At 42.9% G+C, this 13,971-nt stretch overlaps 1 protein-coding gene across 2 annotated transcripts in view; it reads left to right on the top strand.

Annotated features, from left to right (window-relative positions):
• CD48 (CD48 molecule) overlaps positions 1–11,536 on the top strand; it is a 16,877-nt gene extending 5,341 nt beyond the window's left edge. Inside the window, exons 2-4 of one of the 2 annotated variants that reach the window (XM_006744427.3) lie at positions 4,761–5,060; positions 8,116–8,382; positions 10,090–11,536. In XM_006744427.3, the coding sequence (XP_006744490.1) occupies positions 4,761–5,060; positions 8,116–8,382; positions 10,090–10,169 (647 nt within the window). In that variant the 3' untranslated portion in view covers positions 10,170–11,536. The remainder of the gene's footprint in view (positions 1–4,760; positions 5,061–8,115; positions 8,383–10,089) is intronic. The other variant, XM_031040265.2, reaches the window with a different exon arrangement.
• The last annotated feature ends 2,435 nt before the right edge of the window (positions 11,537–13,971 follow it).

Consider the following 13,971-nt stretch of genomic DNA (forward strand, 5'->3'; position numbering starts at 1 on the left):
TTAGGCTCCTCTTGACAGTGACAATTTTGCAGAATTTCCTTGTTTAGGATAAAGCAATATTGTAGGATGCCTATTGACATTTGTCTTTGTCATAATTACACTGGGATCATGAATTTTGAGGAAGATCACAGGTGAACTTCCAATCTCATCACATCATTTCAAGAGAGTATGCTATTAACATGACTTCTAGCCATTGTTGACCTTAATCACCTGGCTGAAGTAGTGCTTATAAAACTTTTCCTATTGTCACATTAATCTTTTTTTTTTTTTATTCTTATGTTAATCCCCATACATTACATCATTAGTTCTAGATGAAGTGTTCCATGATTCATTGTTCGAGCACAACACCCAGTGCTCCATGCAGAACATGCCCTCCTCAATACCCACCACCAGGCCAACCCATCCTCCCACCCCCCTCCCCTCTAGAACCCTCAGTTTGTTTTTCAGAGTCCATCTTCTCTCATGGTTCGTCCACCCCTCCGATTTTCACTGTTCCATTTTCTGTTTTCAAGCGTAATCTCAGCCCTTCTGAGGCTGCTGGATCGATATTTCAAGGTTTCTTTTAGCTGCTTTGCATTGACTTTAGATATCTGAAAACTTGAATGCCATATTCAACACATTTTTATGTTGTTGGGTTTTTTTTTTTGAGAATTCCTGGGCACCTCTTCCACTGCTCCTCTGCTTTCTTTGTCATAATAGTCATCTTGGGTGGGAGGATGGGTTAACCTGGTGATGGGTATTAAAGAGGGCACATTCTGCATGGAGCACTGGGTGTTATATGCAAACAATGAATCATGGAACATTACATTAAAAACTAATGATGTAATGTATGGTGATTAACATAACATAATAAAAAAATTTTTAAAAATAGTCATCTTTTATTCATTTATTATTGATTTTATTCATTTATTATTATCAGGATCCAGCCATAAGACAGGGCTCCACTGGCCCAGTTTGGGCATATTTTCATATTTAAGAAACACAGTTCATTGGTTATAAGTAACTAAATAGTAACTCAAATTTCTACTTACAGTCTCTCAAAAGATGTTAAAGGAAATCCAATTTATAAACTACAGTAACATTTCTTACACCCACCTTTCCTGTCCTCTTCAATCTTCTCAAACCATCCCATCCATCTGCTGCCCAGACAGTCTTACTCTTCTGAGCCCCAATGCACTAGCACCCCTATTTCCTAAACTGGCTTGAGTGGTCTTGGTATTTGCTTATCTCTTCCTTCCCTCCCTGCTCATCAGTCCAAACTGGTCTTAGGAAGTAAACAAGAGGGAGAAGCTGAATGGAAAGTAAAAATACGAAAAATATTTTTGACTAGCAGGAGGTCATGAAAGAAGAAGACTGGGAGCACTTATGTATACATTTTATCACTGTCATCCATTTATTCATTGTCTACTAAATACTAAATATCAACCGAGTATTGTGGAGATTCAAAATTGAGCAAGATATTGTCTTTATCTTTGAGAAGCTTACAAAATTAGTGACTCTGTGTCTGCTATGGTTTCTCCCTATGCCTCACACTAAATTTTGAAGTTCTTTTGAGCATTTTGGGAATACCTTTGCCAAACATGATCTCTTTGTCCTTATAAAGCAGATTCCATTCTCACAAGGAGAAAGGATGCAAGGTATAACTGGGCCTGGATCTTAACTTGAGTCTATGTGCTGTGTATTCTTCATTCTTTCTCATTGGATGCGTGCTTCTTTCTCCCTCCCCAAGGAAGCTTTAGGGAACTTGTCTGTTCTGATAGAGGTCCCAGCACACGTCCTAGGCCAGTGACCTGGCTTTGTGTTACCTCTTGTGCACGCTGACACCTTTTATTTTTAGACCATTAGGATACAAGTGAAAGCTGATTGAGGAGCTGATACAATGTTTTTGGATTTTAGGCCCCTTCTTTCACATTCTTCAATCTTTCAGATTCACATATGAACATCCATTTCTAAAAAATGTATCATTAGTCTAGTCCTTATTTTACCACTGTTTTGGTATAATAAAATAAGTTCAACAGGCAGTTGTTAAACATCTTAATAACTTAGGCATAGTACTAGGTGTTATGGATACAAAAAATAATGTAGGTAATAATAATAAAACAATACATGACCTTTATTGAATGCTTACTAATCTTCCAAGTATTGTTCTAAGTACTTTATTTGTATTAATTGATTATTTTTATTAAGTTGTATTCTAAACATTTTATTAATGTAACTCTGTATTAGTCAGAGTTCTTCAGAGAAACAGAGCAAATAGTCTATATATAAATATATAGAAAGAGGTTTATTATGAAGGATTGTCTTATGTAATTATGGAAGCATAACCCATAATTGTGTACTTCTCTATATGGAGAAGTCCCACAACCTGACATCTACAAGCTGGTCGCACAGGAAAGCCAGTGGTGGAGTTCCAGTCCAAATCCACAGGCCCAAGAACCAGGAGACCCAATAGTGTAAGTCCCTGTCCAAGTCCAAGGCCCAAGAACCAGGAACACTAATGTCCAAGGGTAGGAGAAGGTGGATGTCCCAGCTCAAGCAAAGAGTAAATCTGCCCTTCCTCTGCTTTTTTGTTCTTTTTGGGTTATGGTGCCTACCGCATTGGTAAGGTGATCATCTTTACTTTGTTTACCAATTCAAATGCTAATCTCTTCCAGAAACACCCTCACAGACACATCCAGAAATAATGTTGTACCAGCTATCTGGGTATCCCTTAGCCCAGTCAAGCTGACACATAAACTTAACCATTACAAACTTTATGAGGTAATAACCAAAACAAAGACAGAGAGGTTTGATAACATGCTCAAGGTTACATAGCTAGCAAGTGGTAGAGCCAGGATTTGAACCAAGGCAGTCTGATTTCATCACACTATAATGGAAAATGAATTACACTCATAAGACTCATTTGTTGTCTTTAGGAATCTTATAGTCTGGTGATAGAAGCAGGTAGTAGACATTAAACAGATCATTTCAATATAATATGATTGCTAAGATATAGACGTGCACAGGACGTTGTACCTTTCCTTCCTCTCTTCTTCACTACTGATGTGTATGATTCTTAAAAGGTCATTCTGGTGGTTGGCCATCACTTTTTACTGAGAAATAAAAGGGGGTTAACTCTAAGTTGTGCTGTCTTCCTGAGCATATGTCTGACACTTACTGGAGAGTCTGCCAAGGATGACTTAGGCCAGTAGTTCTCACCCAGAATGGGGGTGGGACATTTGCGATATCTGGAGACATTTTGATTGTCACATCTGGAGAAGTGCTACTGGTCTCTAGTGGGCAGAAGCCAGGAATGCTGCTGAACATCCTATAATGCACGAGGACAGCTCCCACAACAGAGACTTACCTGGCCTAAAATGTCAATAGTGCCAAGGTTGGAAAACACTGATCTAGGCTGTCTATTGTCACTACTTCTATTAATTCACATGGAAACAAGTAACAGAATGAGAACACATCTAGAATATATGTCCGGTGGTTTTAAAACCCCGAAGAGAATGTCCTGCTGGGCTGCATGCTCTACGAGGCTAGAGCTTCCATCTGTACTGCTGATGCTAGAGCCTCATGCAGTGCCAGGCACATGGGGCTTGTTCAAATACTGTTACTGACACTGAATTGGTTACGTCACAGAGATGACAATGTGTGGAGTGGACCAATCAGAAGCACTGTGACAATGAATGCCCAAGTATGTCTGCATATGACTAGGCGCAGGATAAGTGCTCAATAAAGTGTTGAAGGCAGAGATGGATGGTGGGAAGGATTAATAAATAGAAACTTGAAAGCCCTGGGGACACAGGCATTTTCAATCTTTTTTTTTTATTCATTTCAATCTCTAGTTGAAGAGAATACTTTTGGAAATGGTAGATTTGTGGAAAGTGAACAGCTGGATGTATATATGATATTGAACAATATTACTGAGATTTTGTGTGACAGTAGATGAGGCCAGAATAATACAGGTCGTATTTCCTTTTTCCTCTACAGGTAGCTTCTTTCTACTGTTCTTTCTTAGCCTATATATAGATACCTAACTATATCCTCCTCCTTTGTTCTTCTCCCTCCACAAAGGGTCAACACACCTCCCTTCATCTTGCATCTTCCTTGCTGTCATCTTTTCTTTGCCTTAACCAGACAAGGTTTGGGCACCCTCATGAAAAAAGAACAGAACAGCAAACACAAATAGGAACAAAAGTGAATTTAGTTAGAATGAGAAAAGAAACCCCAATGTATCACAAGTTTTAAAAAGCTGAGAAATACTACAAAAATTACGAATGCCAGAAAAATAGCATACTATTTTTATTAATGAAATGCCTTCATGCTTCTATAATACTTTGCTACTGAATAACTCTGGCTTCCATTCACTTCAAACTTTGTTTCTTCTCTACTTCCTGCCTACTGCTAGAGAAGTAAATCGAAGCAATAAGGAACACAAGCCCAGAGAGGGGATGTGACTTGTCATCATTTTATTTGAAAATCTACTGGCATGAGAGCAAGGGAGACTGTCGGGGCCAGCGTCAGTGTCCTTTGTCTTTATCTTCTGGGGCAGAACTAGAAGGATTATCAGCAACATGCCCTACCCCCTTACCCACCCTCAAGCTCCAACTTTTACTGAATTCCTGATCAGAGGCCAGACCCTCTGGTGAAGACCATACTTACTGTTTCCAAGCAGAAACCTCTTCTCTCTTCCCTGTCCCACCAGGTCAGGTGAAAGCTTTGGCTGCTGGGCCCCTCTGCCCTCTCTAAGATGGCTCTCACTCTCATGACAGGTCATTCGGAACATCCAGTGACCGCCATCTCAGGCAGCAATGTGAGTCTGCAAATCTCCAGTTTGCCTGCTAACTACACTCAACTCACCTGGCTTTACACCGCTGATCAGAAGATTCTAGAATGGGAGTCCAAAAGGACTAGCTTCTTCAATTCTAAGTTTAAGGAGAGGGTCCGACTTAATCAAAACCATGCACTGTACATCTATAATGTCCAGAAAGAGGACAGCAGCACCTACATCCTCAGGGTGTTGGAGGAGTATGGGAGAGAGAAGGAGTGGTATATCTCACTGGAGGTACATGGTGAGTTTGGGGAGTCCCAATCTAGGGCCCTGGATGGACCACTGGGGAGGTTTCCTAGGGCACATGGGGGCCCTCTCCGGGAGGAGGATAGAGAAACCTCGGGACAGGCTTCATTCATTTCTCCTGGAGCCAGTTCCTCTGGGGAGTGAGGCTGGGCCAGCAGAACCCAAACTGATAGCCTTGGGACATTTAAAAGTTCTTCTGATGTTAGTGTCTGAAATGTGAAGAAAGGGAAAACCATAGAAATGATTTCCTCTCTAGTCTCTTCATGCTCTCCTGTGATCAACCCAAATCAGTTCTGAGCTCATCTTAATAATATACCTGAACACAGACTTCATCAGACTTAAGGAAAAAGTTATAAGAGACACAGGATGGGGCAGGAGCTGTTAAAGGAGGGTTTTTTATTTTTCAAAATGGATGGGACAAAAACTTCCACTCATAGCTCCAGCCTAACCGGTATGTGTGGAATAAGGACTAGGATATTATACTTGGAATCAGACAGACCTGGGTTAAAAACCTTGGTTGCTAGCTCACTTCCTAGCTGTGTGACCTTGGAGAAAGATCTTAACGTCTCTGTGCCCATATTTGGTAAGTTTGTTTTGATAGCAAGTAACAGAAGCCAATTTGATGTAAATTTAGCAAAAGAAAAAAAAAGAGTCTATTAAAGAAACTAGAGCTTTTTAAAGCAATTCAAGGAACTGAGAAGAGTTAGGAAGGGCTGAACAAGAGGAAGAATGAGAACCAAGGCCAGCCCAGAGTTCGCAGCCTCAGGAATCTGTGGACTGTGCCTCTTTTGATCCCTGCCATGTACATGACTTACCTCTCAAAGCCTAGACTTTTGTAACTCTTGGTTTAAATTCTCAGAATTTAAAGAGAAATTTAAAGAGAGAAACTGATTAAGCCAACTTGGTTCAGGTATGCGTACCTGATCAAAATATTTATGGCCCAAAGTGTCAGCTTTTAAGGCAGAAACATGATTCCTGGGGAGGCCTCCGTGGTGTTGAGGTAGGCAAAAATTAGAGAAGAGGGGCGGGGCAAACATCCAAGACAGGGGCTACCCGAGAGCCTCAGGGCCCTCATATTGTGAAGATAATTATATCTTCCTTTTAGGATATTATGAGAATCAAAGTATAAAATGGGAGTGAAACATCAAAAATGAAAACAAGGGGTTTTTCCCAAACCAAATCATTTTATCATGCAGTTTCCTTCTACCAGATGATTACCAAAAATACAAATACAAGATCTCTAGAAAATATTCAGAAAATATCTGTAATCTTTCTTCCCCAAAACAGTGTAAATGAAGAGTGTCTTCTACAACCCACCAGCTCAATGGTCCCTGTTCTAAGAGGCTGGAGGCTTCTTCTCACGTACTTCCTCTAAGTCACACGGCCTGAAAATTCGGGAAGTCCTGGAAAAAGGAAAAGATTCAAAGTCTCTTACAGTGGTGTCAGGAAAAGCCCAACTTTGTATCATTTACTAATTTCTGTGGTAAATACTCCCACCACAGCCAACTCCAAGTTACAAATGGTTTCACAATCAGCTTGCAACATTCCCGAATATTTTAAATTCCACAAGCTGGTGTGATGTAAGCACACCTGCGTGGACATAAGACCCTCAGGATGGGATTAGCTGCAAGCTCGTTCTTCAGTACAACCCCTGAATTTCTGATAGCTCCAGTGAGGCATCTTAGAGCCAGACTACCTTGGCTGGCTCAACGAGCCCCACCCACAAAGCATCCAGTGCGTGCTGCTCGCCGTGTGAAATGTGGACGATGTAAGACAAGAGGTTAGCCCACAGGAAATCGCGAAAAATAGTATGAAAATTGCTCAGCTCAAGCATGCAGGGGAAGTCCAGCAATCTCAGGGGGTTTCACATAGGAGACGGGTTTGGAGTTCAGGAGGCCAGGCAGGGGAAACTGCTATTGCCCACCACATGCTTGCAGCCAGAAGCGAGCTCTGATCTGGTCAATTCTTGGCACGTTTAATCCTTTGACACCAGAGCAGCACTGATTCTGTAGGTGTTCTACCCATGGCCAGAATGAAAAGGCCCAGAGGGTTTCAGAAAAAGTGGCCCTGACAAAGGAAAGAGCAGATGCTGGGATTACCTTTCATCCCATCTGGTGGCAGGACAACATCGGTGATGATGAGGTGACCTCCGACATGCATAGAACACTTGCGCCCTGCAAGAAGTACTTCCTAACGGACAATGCCATTTTATCTCACTAACATCGTGCTATGAGGTAGAGTCAGTTTACCCATGAGAAGAAAATTTAAGGGGTTAATTATTTTGATACTGTCACTCCATAAGAGCCAATTCCAAGACCCAGGCTGGTCTTACTCCAAAGCTACTGTTTTGTCCTTTGTATCTCTGCTCCATCTATCCATCCACTCACCCATCCATCCATCCATCCATCCATCCATCCATCCATCCTTTCATCAGATACTTACAGATTTCTATCTGGTAAGCGCTATGCTAAACCCTGAGATACCAAAGTTAACAGACACAATGCTATTCATCACGCTAATGTGTGCTGGGGGTTACATGAGGTTCTTCTCTGTAGCTCTTCCAGAATCAGGGAGAGGGCTTTGCCTTGTACAGGGTAGTATCTCCTACCCCAGGACTCTTGCTGAATCTGAGTCCAAGAGCTCTTGATGGACAGGTGGGCCATGGTGCCAACTGCGGGCTGGTGCTGGAGAAGGAGCCTCACCTAGCTCAGACAGTTGGGATACTAAATCTGACCCCAGGAGATTTTTGCTGCTCTTTCTGGCCCACAGATAGTCATAACCCCATTTTGTTTCTGGGTGCATGGCTCCCCCTCCTGGATCCATTTTAGCTTCACCCTCAAGGAGTAGCCCTTCCAGTCTGAACCTCCAGAGGTCAAAGCTGCTCACTGGCTCCCCCTGTAGGGCCCTCTTCTCCATGACACCACTTTATGCGGCACTCAGCACCCCTCCCTAGCTCCCTTTGTATTTTATTGGTTAAGCTCTCAAAGCATAATTGCCTCATAAATGCATAAACCCATTGTCTCATCTTACAACATCCTCCTCATCTTCAGATCCTGTACCTAAACCTGTCATACAAATCTGGAAGACACAGGAAGTGAACAATGCCTGTCATCTGCAGCTGTCATGTATGATCCCAAACCAGTCCATAAACTATGCCTGGTATGGGGACTCAGGGCTCTTTTCAACAGGGCTCCAGAATTTTGTGCTTGAAATCACCGTTGAGCCACAAAACTACTCCAAGTTTTACACCTGCCAAGCCAGCAATCCTGTGAGCAGTAAGAATGACACTGTCTATTTCACCTTACCTTGTAAACTAGGTAAGAAATACTCCCCAGGGAACTGGGGTGGGGGGGAGCTAGGGTAACTAGTTTTCTTTTGCATGAAATGAAGAAAGGTGTGGGGATCCTATTCAGCCTCCTGCTCAGATGGAGGATCCCATAGGCATCTGTGAGACCTGAGAGACTTGGGTTCTACCCTGGGCTCTGCCACTAGCTCTCAGCAAGCTTATCTGGCTTTTGTGGAGCTCACTGTCCTCACCTGCAAGGGCTGGCTGGCACTCCTACCCTGCTCTAACAATGCATGGTCCTAGAATCTGAGGCCTGGGTAATTGTAGGACAATCTGAGCTGTCAGGGTTGAGCAGGAGAAAAGCCCAAGTGGGACAGCAGACCAGACACAGTTGAACAGGTGCATGAAGGGGTTTCTGGCAGACAGCCTAAATCAGCAAAAGAAAGAAGGGCCAAGTAGATGAGCACAAGCAAGAACAAGTAGTGAACAAGAGTGAGGGCCTTATCCTAAGGCAGAGACTCTGCTTTTTAGAAAGACAGACTCTGGGTTTCATGTTTCAGATTTCTCTGTCTCTTGGGAGGACCCACTCACTTGAGCATCATTGCTGGCTCTCTGTCAAGCTTACACAGGTCCTGTAGTAGGATAGCCAGGATTGGGCAGTAAGCTCATAGGTTTTGGAGTTAGGTACTTGGGGTTAATCCTGGGATTGTCACTTAATAGCTAAGCAAGTGACTTAGCTTCTCTAAGTCATGTCCTTCTCCAAGTTGTATGCTTCTTAAATAACAGACAAAATGGTAATCCTTACCTCATGCTGTTATGAGGACTAAATGAGACAGTACAGATACCCTATCTAGAACAGTGCCCAACAGGTCTTCAGAATGGTACTTAAATTAGAACCAGTTCCTTCAATTCTGGAGACACTAGGGGTTTAGGGGACCCCTCAATAAATTTAAATTACTATCCCCAGCATTCTGGGTCTTGTACTTTCTACACCCCTGAAACCATATCCCCGAGTATACATATCCATACTGTTCCAGAATAACTCATATCTGTGGTGCCAACATTTACCTGAGTTCCCTGTCATGGCAGTCATCAGGGACCATGGCCCCCAGAGACACTGATCTTTCCCGGTCTTCTGGGACCTAATGTACCCTCCCTCCTGTGCTGATTTCTTCACCTCTGTTCCCGCACAAGGATTATGGAACGTGTACACTCTTCTTTATTCTTCCCACCTGACTGGCCATGCCCCTTCTAGTCTCTCCTGCTACCACAGACCCTATGCGACAGTTCGGTGTCTGACCATGAGACCACCTTCATATCAACACCATATCCTGAGATCCAGAAAAGAGACACAGTCCCTATCCTTTATAAAATGAGGGTGACTGTTCATCTACAATGAGGATAAAAACAATAATAAGGCCCTTTTTTGGAAGGGCCAAGCCAATCTTGTCACTTTTCAGCCATCCAAATTATCCTAGAAAAGCACCCCTAATTTCCCTTCCCTACTGTATCACTCATTCCCTTTTCTTTTTATTTTCTGCTTCCTCTCCTGTCCTCTCCTCCATCCCCTCTGTTCTTACTCCTTCTCTCCCTTTCCCTTCCTGTCAGTCTTCCCCTTCCTTCTCTTTTTCCCTCTTGGTATAGATGGGATGTGGGGTGGAGAAACAGAGAGGGGAAGTAGTCCTACCTTCCCTAAAGTCAAGAAACCTAAGCATTTGGAGTTTTCTTGCTCTTTCAGCCAGATCCTCTGGAGTAGCTTGGATTGCAACATGGCTAATGGTCATGGTACCCATTGTTCCTGGCCTCCTATGGACCTGAGACAAGCTCTTCTAACTCAAGAGTGAAACTTCAAGACAGCTGGGCCTTGCCTTCATCAGCAACCATGCTGTTAACCAAGACAGGAGCTCAGGCTACATGGGATGGTAGAAAGTGTGCTATTGAAGCATCTACAAGGATTTTCAAATTAACTTTTTAAAAACTACAGTTAATATTTTATATCTCCTGGTTATTTTCCAACATACATACATAGATACACATATATTCTTCCCACCAAAAGATATGATCACACTACGCAATGTTTCCTTGTTTAAATAAACGATGTGACCATCAACATCAAACTGTCAGACAATGTCTGTTCCACTGGCCCAGACAAACGGCATACAAAGGGGAAGAGCCTGGGGCTATAGGCTCCTACAGGTTGTTGTGTCTGAGGAGTTAATTTGTGCTATCTCTGACTCTTGCTCCCACATCCATGCCAAATCTCCTGGGGTTCCTTCCAGCTTTGCCTCCCCCCCACACCCCGCCCCACCCAAGTTCTGGCCTCCTCTCTGAGGAGCATGCTCTTTAGGTTTCCTGGGAATATGGGGTCAGGCTTACCCCTCAGGAGTGAGCATGCAGCTTTGCCACATAAAAAGGGTCCCTCCCAAGCCTTTCCTGGGGAGCCGAGCACCACCACTCCCTTTGTGGGCAACTCTTCAAGTCCTATCTGTGTCACGGGATCTAATAAAACCATCAAATGAACAAAACGTTCTCACTAGGGTCTTCCATTACAGGAAGGTAGGAGCCCCCCGGCCCAGCACTGACAGAACACCTGGGATTTCTGTTGTGTGTTCCCCTCCTCCAAGGCTTTCATGGGCCTGGAGCTGAGAGGGCCACTCAAGGATGTGTTCCCCCTTCAGGGAAGTGTCCCACCACAGATCACTTTTCGTCTACATCAAACCAGCCTTCCCCGCCATCCAGCCCTCCTCTGTGTCAGAACATGCTGTGTGCTCACCAAACTCTCACATTTTCCTCCTGGGCTGTCCTGGTTAATTTTACGTGTCAACTTGACTGGGCCCCAGAGGTGACCATATGTTGGGCCCAACATTATTCTGTGTGTGTCTGTGAGGGTTTTCTGGATAAGATTAGCATTTGAATCAGTAGCCTGAGTAAAGCAGATTATCCTCCCTAATGTGTGTGGGTCTCACTCAATCAGGTGAAGGTGTGAATAGGCTCTCCTTCCCACAAGTATGGAAGAATTCCTTCTGCCTGACTGCTTTTGACCTGGGACATTTGGATTTTTTTCCTGCCTTCAGATGCCATCACCAATTCTGAGTCTCCAGTCTGATGACTCAGACCTTGGGACTTGTCAGCCTCCATAATTGCATGAGCCAATTCCTTATAATAAATCTTTGTGCGTGTGTGTGTGTGCAACTCTTATTGGTCTGTTTCTCTGGAGAACCCTGACTAATACATGGGCCAATAGAAAAGCTACCTTTCTCAACTCCCTTTCCATTTAGTTGGGGCCATGTGACTGGTTTTAGCCAATAGAAAATGGATGGAATTGATGTGCCAGGAAGTGAGGGACTCTGAGAAGTGGAGCCACATAATGCAAAGGGCCTGGGTCCAAGCCATCACATGGCAGGCGGCTGCCTGGTCTACACTGAACATGCATAGGAAAGTTTGGCTTTTGTTTGTTACCACAACATAGCCTGGACTCCCTAAGTCTCCCACCATCCGCTTCAGTCCAGCCTGTGGTTCCATCTCCATCTCACCTCTGATCGGCTGGCACCTTCCCATGGGACTGTCTAGGTCTCTTTTCTACATGCAGCATCCTTCCCTTTTCCCTCACTTTTTCGTGGCAGAAGAGGTTTTTTTGAAGGGACATGCACATACACACACACACACACACACACACACACAAATGGAATCAAAGAGTATTTCTGGGGGAAAGCAGTAAGAGGAAAGAAATGTCACTTTATTTCAAAAATAAGCAGTCCTTACCTGCTAAGGAACAGGCACACCTCTCCAGGCATCATGTTTTGATTGGATCCAGTTACTTGAAGACCAGAGGCAAACACTGCCTTTGACAGCCCAGGTCACTGGCACCAACTATTCCCTGCCTCTTTCCCTCAAGCCAGTGCCAGATACATAGTTTGTTGGACTTACTGCAGAATGAAAATGTGGGGCTCCTTGTTCAAAAAGCAGGAAAAAAGTGCCATTAAATGTACTAAAATATAAAGGTTTTTCCTTTATTCCTCAGCCTTTCTGTACTTGGGATGATATTTTAAATTGCTATTTAATGTTCTAAGTAAAGGAAATTTAAAATTTAAATTATTATTATGAATTTTATTGTTATATTGTACAATGTTAGTTTTGAATGAAATATGAGAATATTTAATTTGTATGTGAAATAATTGAAATTACTCAATTCATATTTGGCAGCTTATACAAGCATATGCACTTTGTTTTTGCTAGAACAGTAGAAATCATGCAAAAAACTAACTTAACTTTTTTTTATTTTACTTCTTTTTTTTTTAAAGACATTTATTCAGCATCATGATCAGACTATTACATTTAGCAATCAATGGGTAAAAAAAAAAAAACTACATTAAAACCCTTTGTTGGAATGCTCTACACTTTCCACAGAACAGAAACTAAAATAACCTGTTACACAATTAGTCACAAATACAGTCCTTGAGTTTTTTGCCCATACACATGAGTATTGTCTAAAACACGTCTTCTTTGTAGCAGCTAGGCTCGGCCACCACTGTGCTTGACTGAGTTCACAAATCTGTTGTAACCTGTAGCTTCCCTGTCTCTTCTTTGGCTCTCCTCTCCTGCTAAGCTTTGTTTCCTGGAAGTAATGAAAACCTTCTGCCACTGCTGTAGCTACTGTTGCTGCTGGAACCACCACAGCCACCTTGGTTTCGTGGTTTGGCAAGGTATTGGCCTCCACCACCATAGGGCCAGAGCTTCTGCCTCCAAAATTTCCTCCTTTCATGGGTCCAAAATTTGAGGATTGATCGTTGTAATTGCCAAAATCATTATAGCTTCCACCACCTCCAAAGTTGCTTCCATCATTACCAAATCTGTTATAGCCATCCCCACTGCACCAGATCCACCACCATTTCCACTGCCACCAAAGCCATGTCTACCACTGAAGTTCCCTCCATGACCAAAGTCATTCCCACCAAAACCACCTCCATGACCATCACTAAAGTTTCCAGAACCACTTCCACCTCTTTGGCTGGATGAAGCACTAGTCATCTCTTGCTTAGATAGGGCTTTCCTTACTTCACATTTGTGGCCATTCACAGCATGGGACTTTTGAATGACATTCTTGTCTACAGAGTCATGGTCATCAAATGTTATAGAAGCAAAACCTCATTTTCCGGGTAAGATGGTTGCAGTGCATGTGCTGAGGACCTGGAGCCAGAATGCTGGGCGGCTGATTTGTGTTCGTTACTTTCAAACATCTAAAACATAGGATAAGATAATGTATTCCATGCTCCATATCCTGAGAAGGAATGTGAATAAGAGGAGAGAGGAGTCTAATGGGTAATTATGGACATTAAAACAATAAATATTATACAGAAATGAAGGTATCATAATGATCATTTTGTAAGAGGCCCACTTTAATCATAAATAGCATCAAGGTGAGTTTATAGCAGCAATGTCCACAATAGCCAAACTGTGGAAAGAGCCAAGATGTCCATCGACAGATGAATGGATAAAGAAGATGTGGTATATATATACAATGGAATATTATGCAGCCATCAAAAGGAATGAGATCTTGCCATTTGCAACGACGTGGATGGAACTGGAGGGTATTATGCTGAGCGAAATAAGTCAAACAGAG

This window comes from Leptonychotes weddellii, chromosome 6 (genome assembly GCF_054177405.1).
Source record: "Leptonychotes weddellii isolate Sample4059 chromosome 6, ASM5417740v2, whole genome shotgun sequence".
Classification (NCBI taxonomy): domain Eukaryota; kingdom Metazoa; phylum Chordata; class Mammalia; order Carnivora; family Phocidae; genus Leptonychotes; species Leptonychotes weddellii.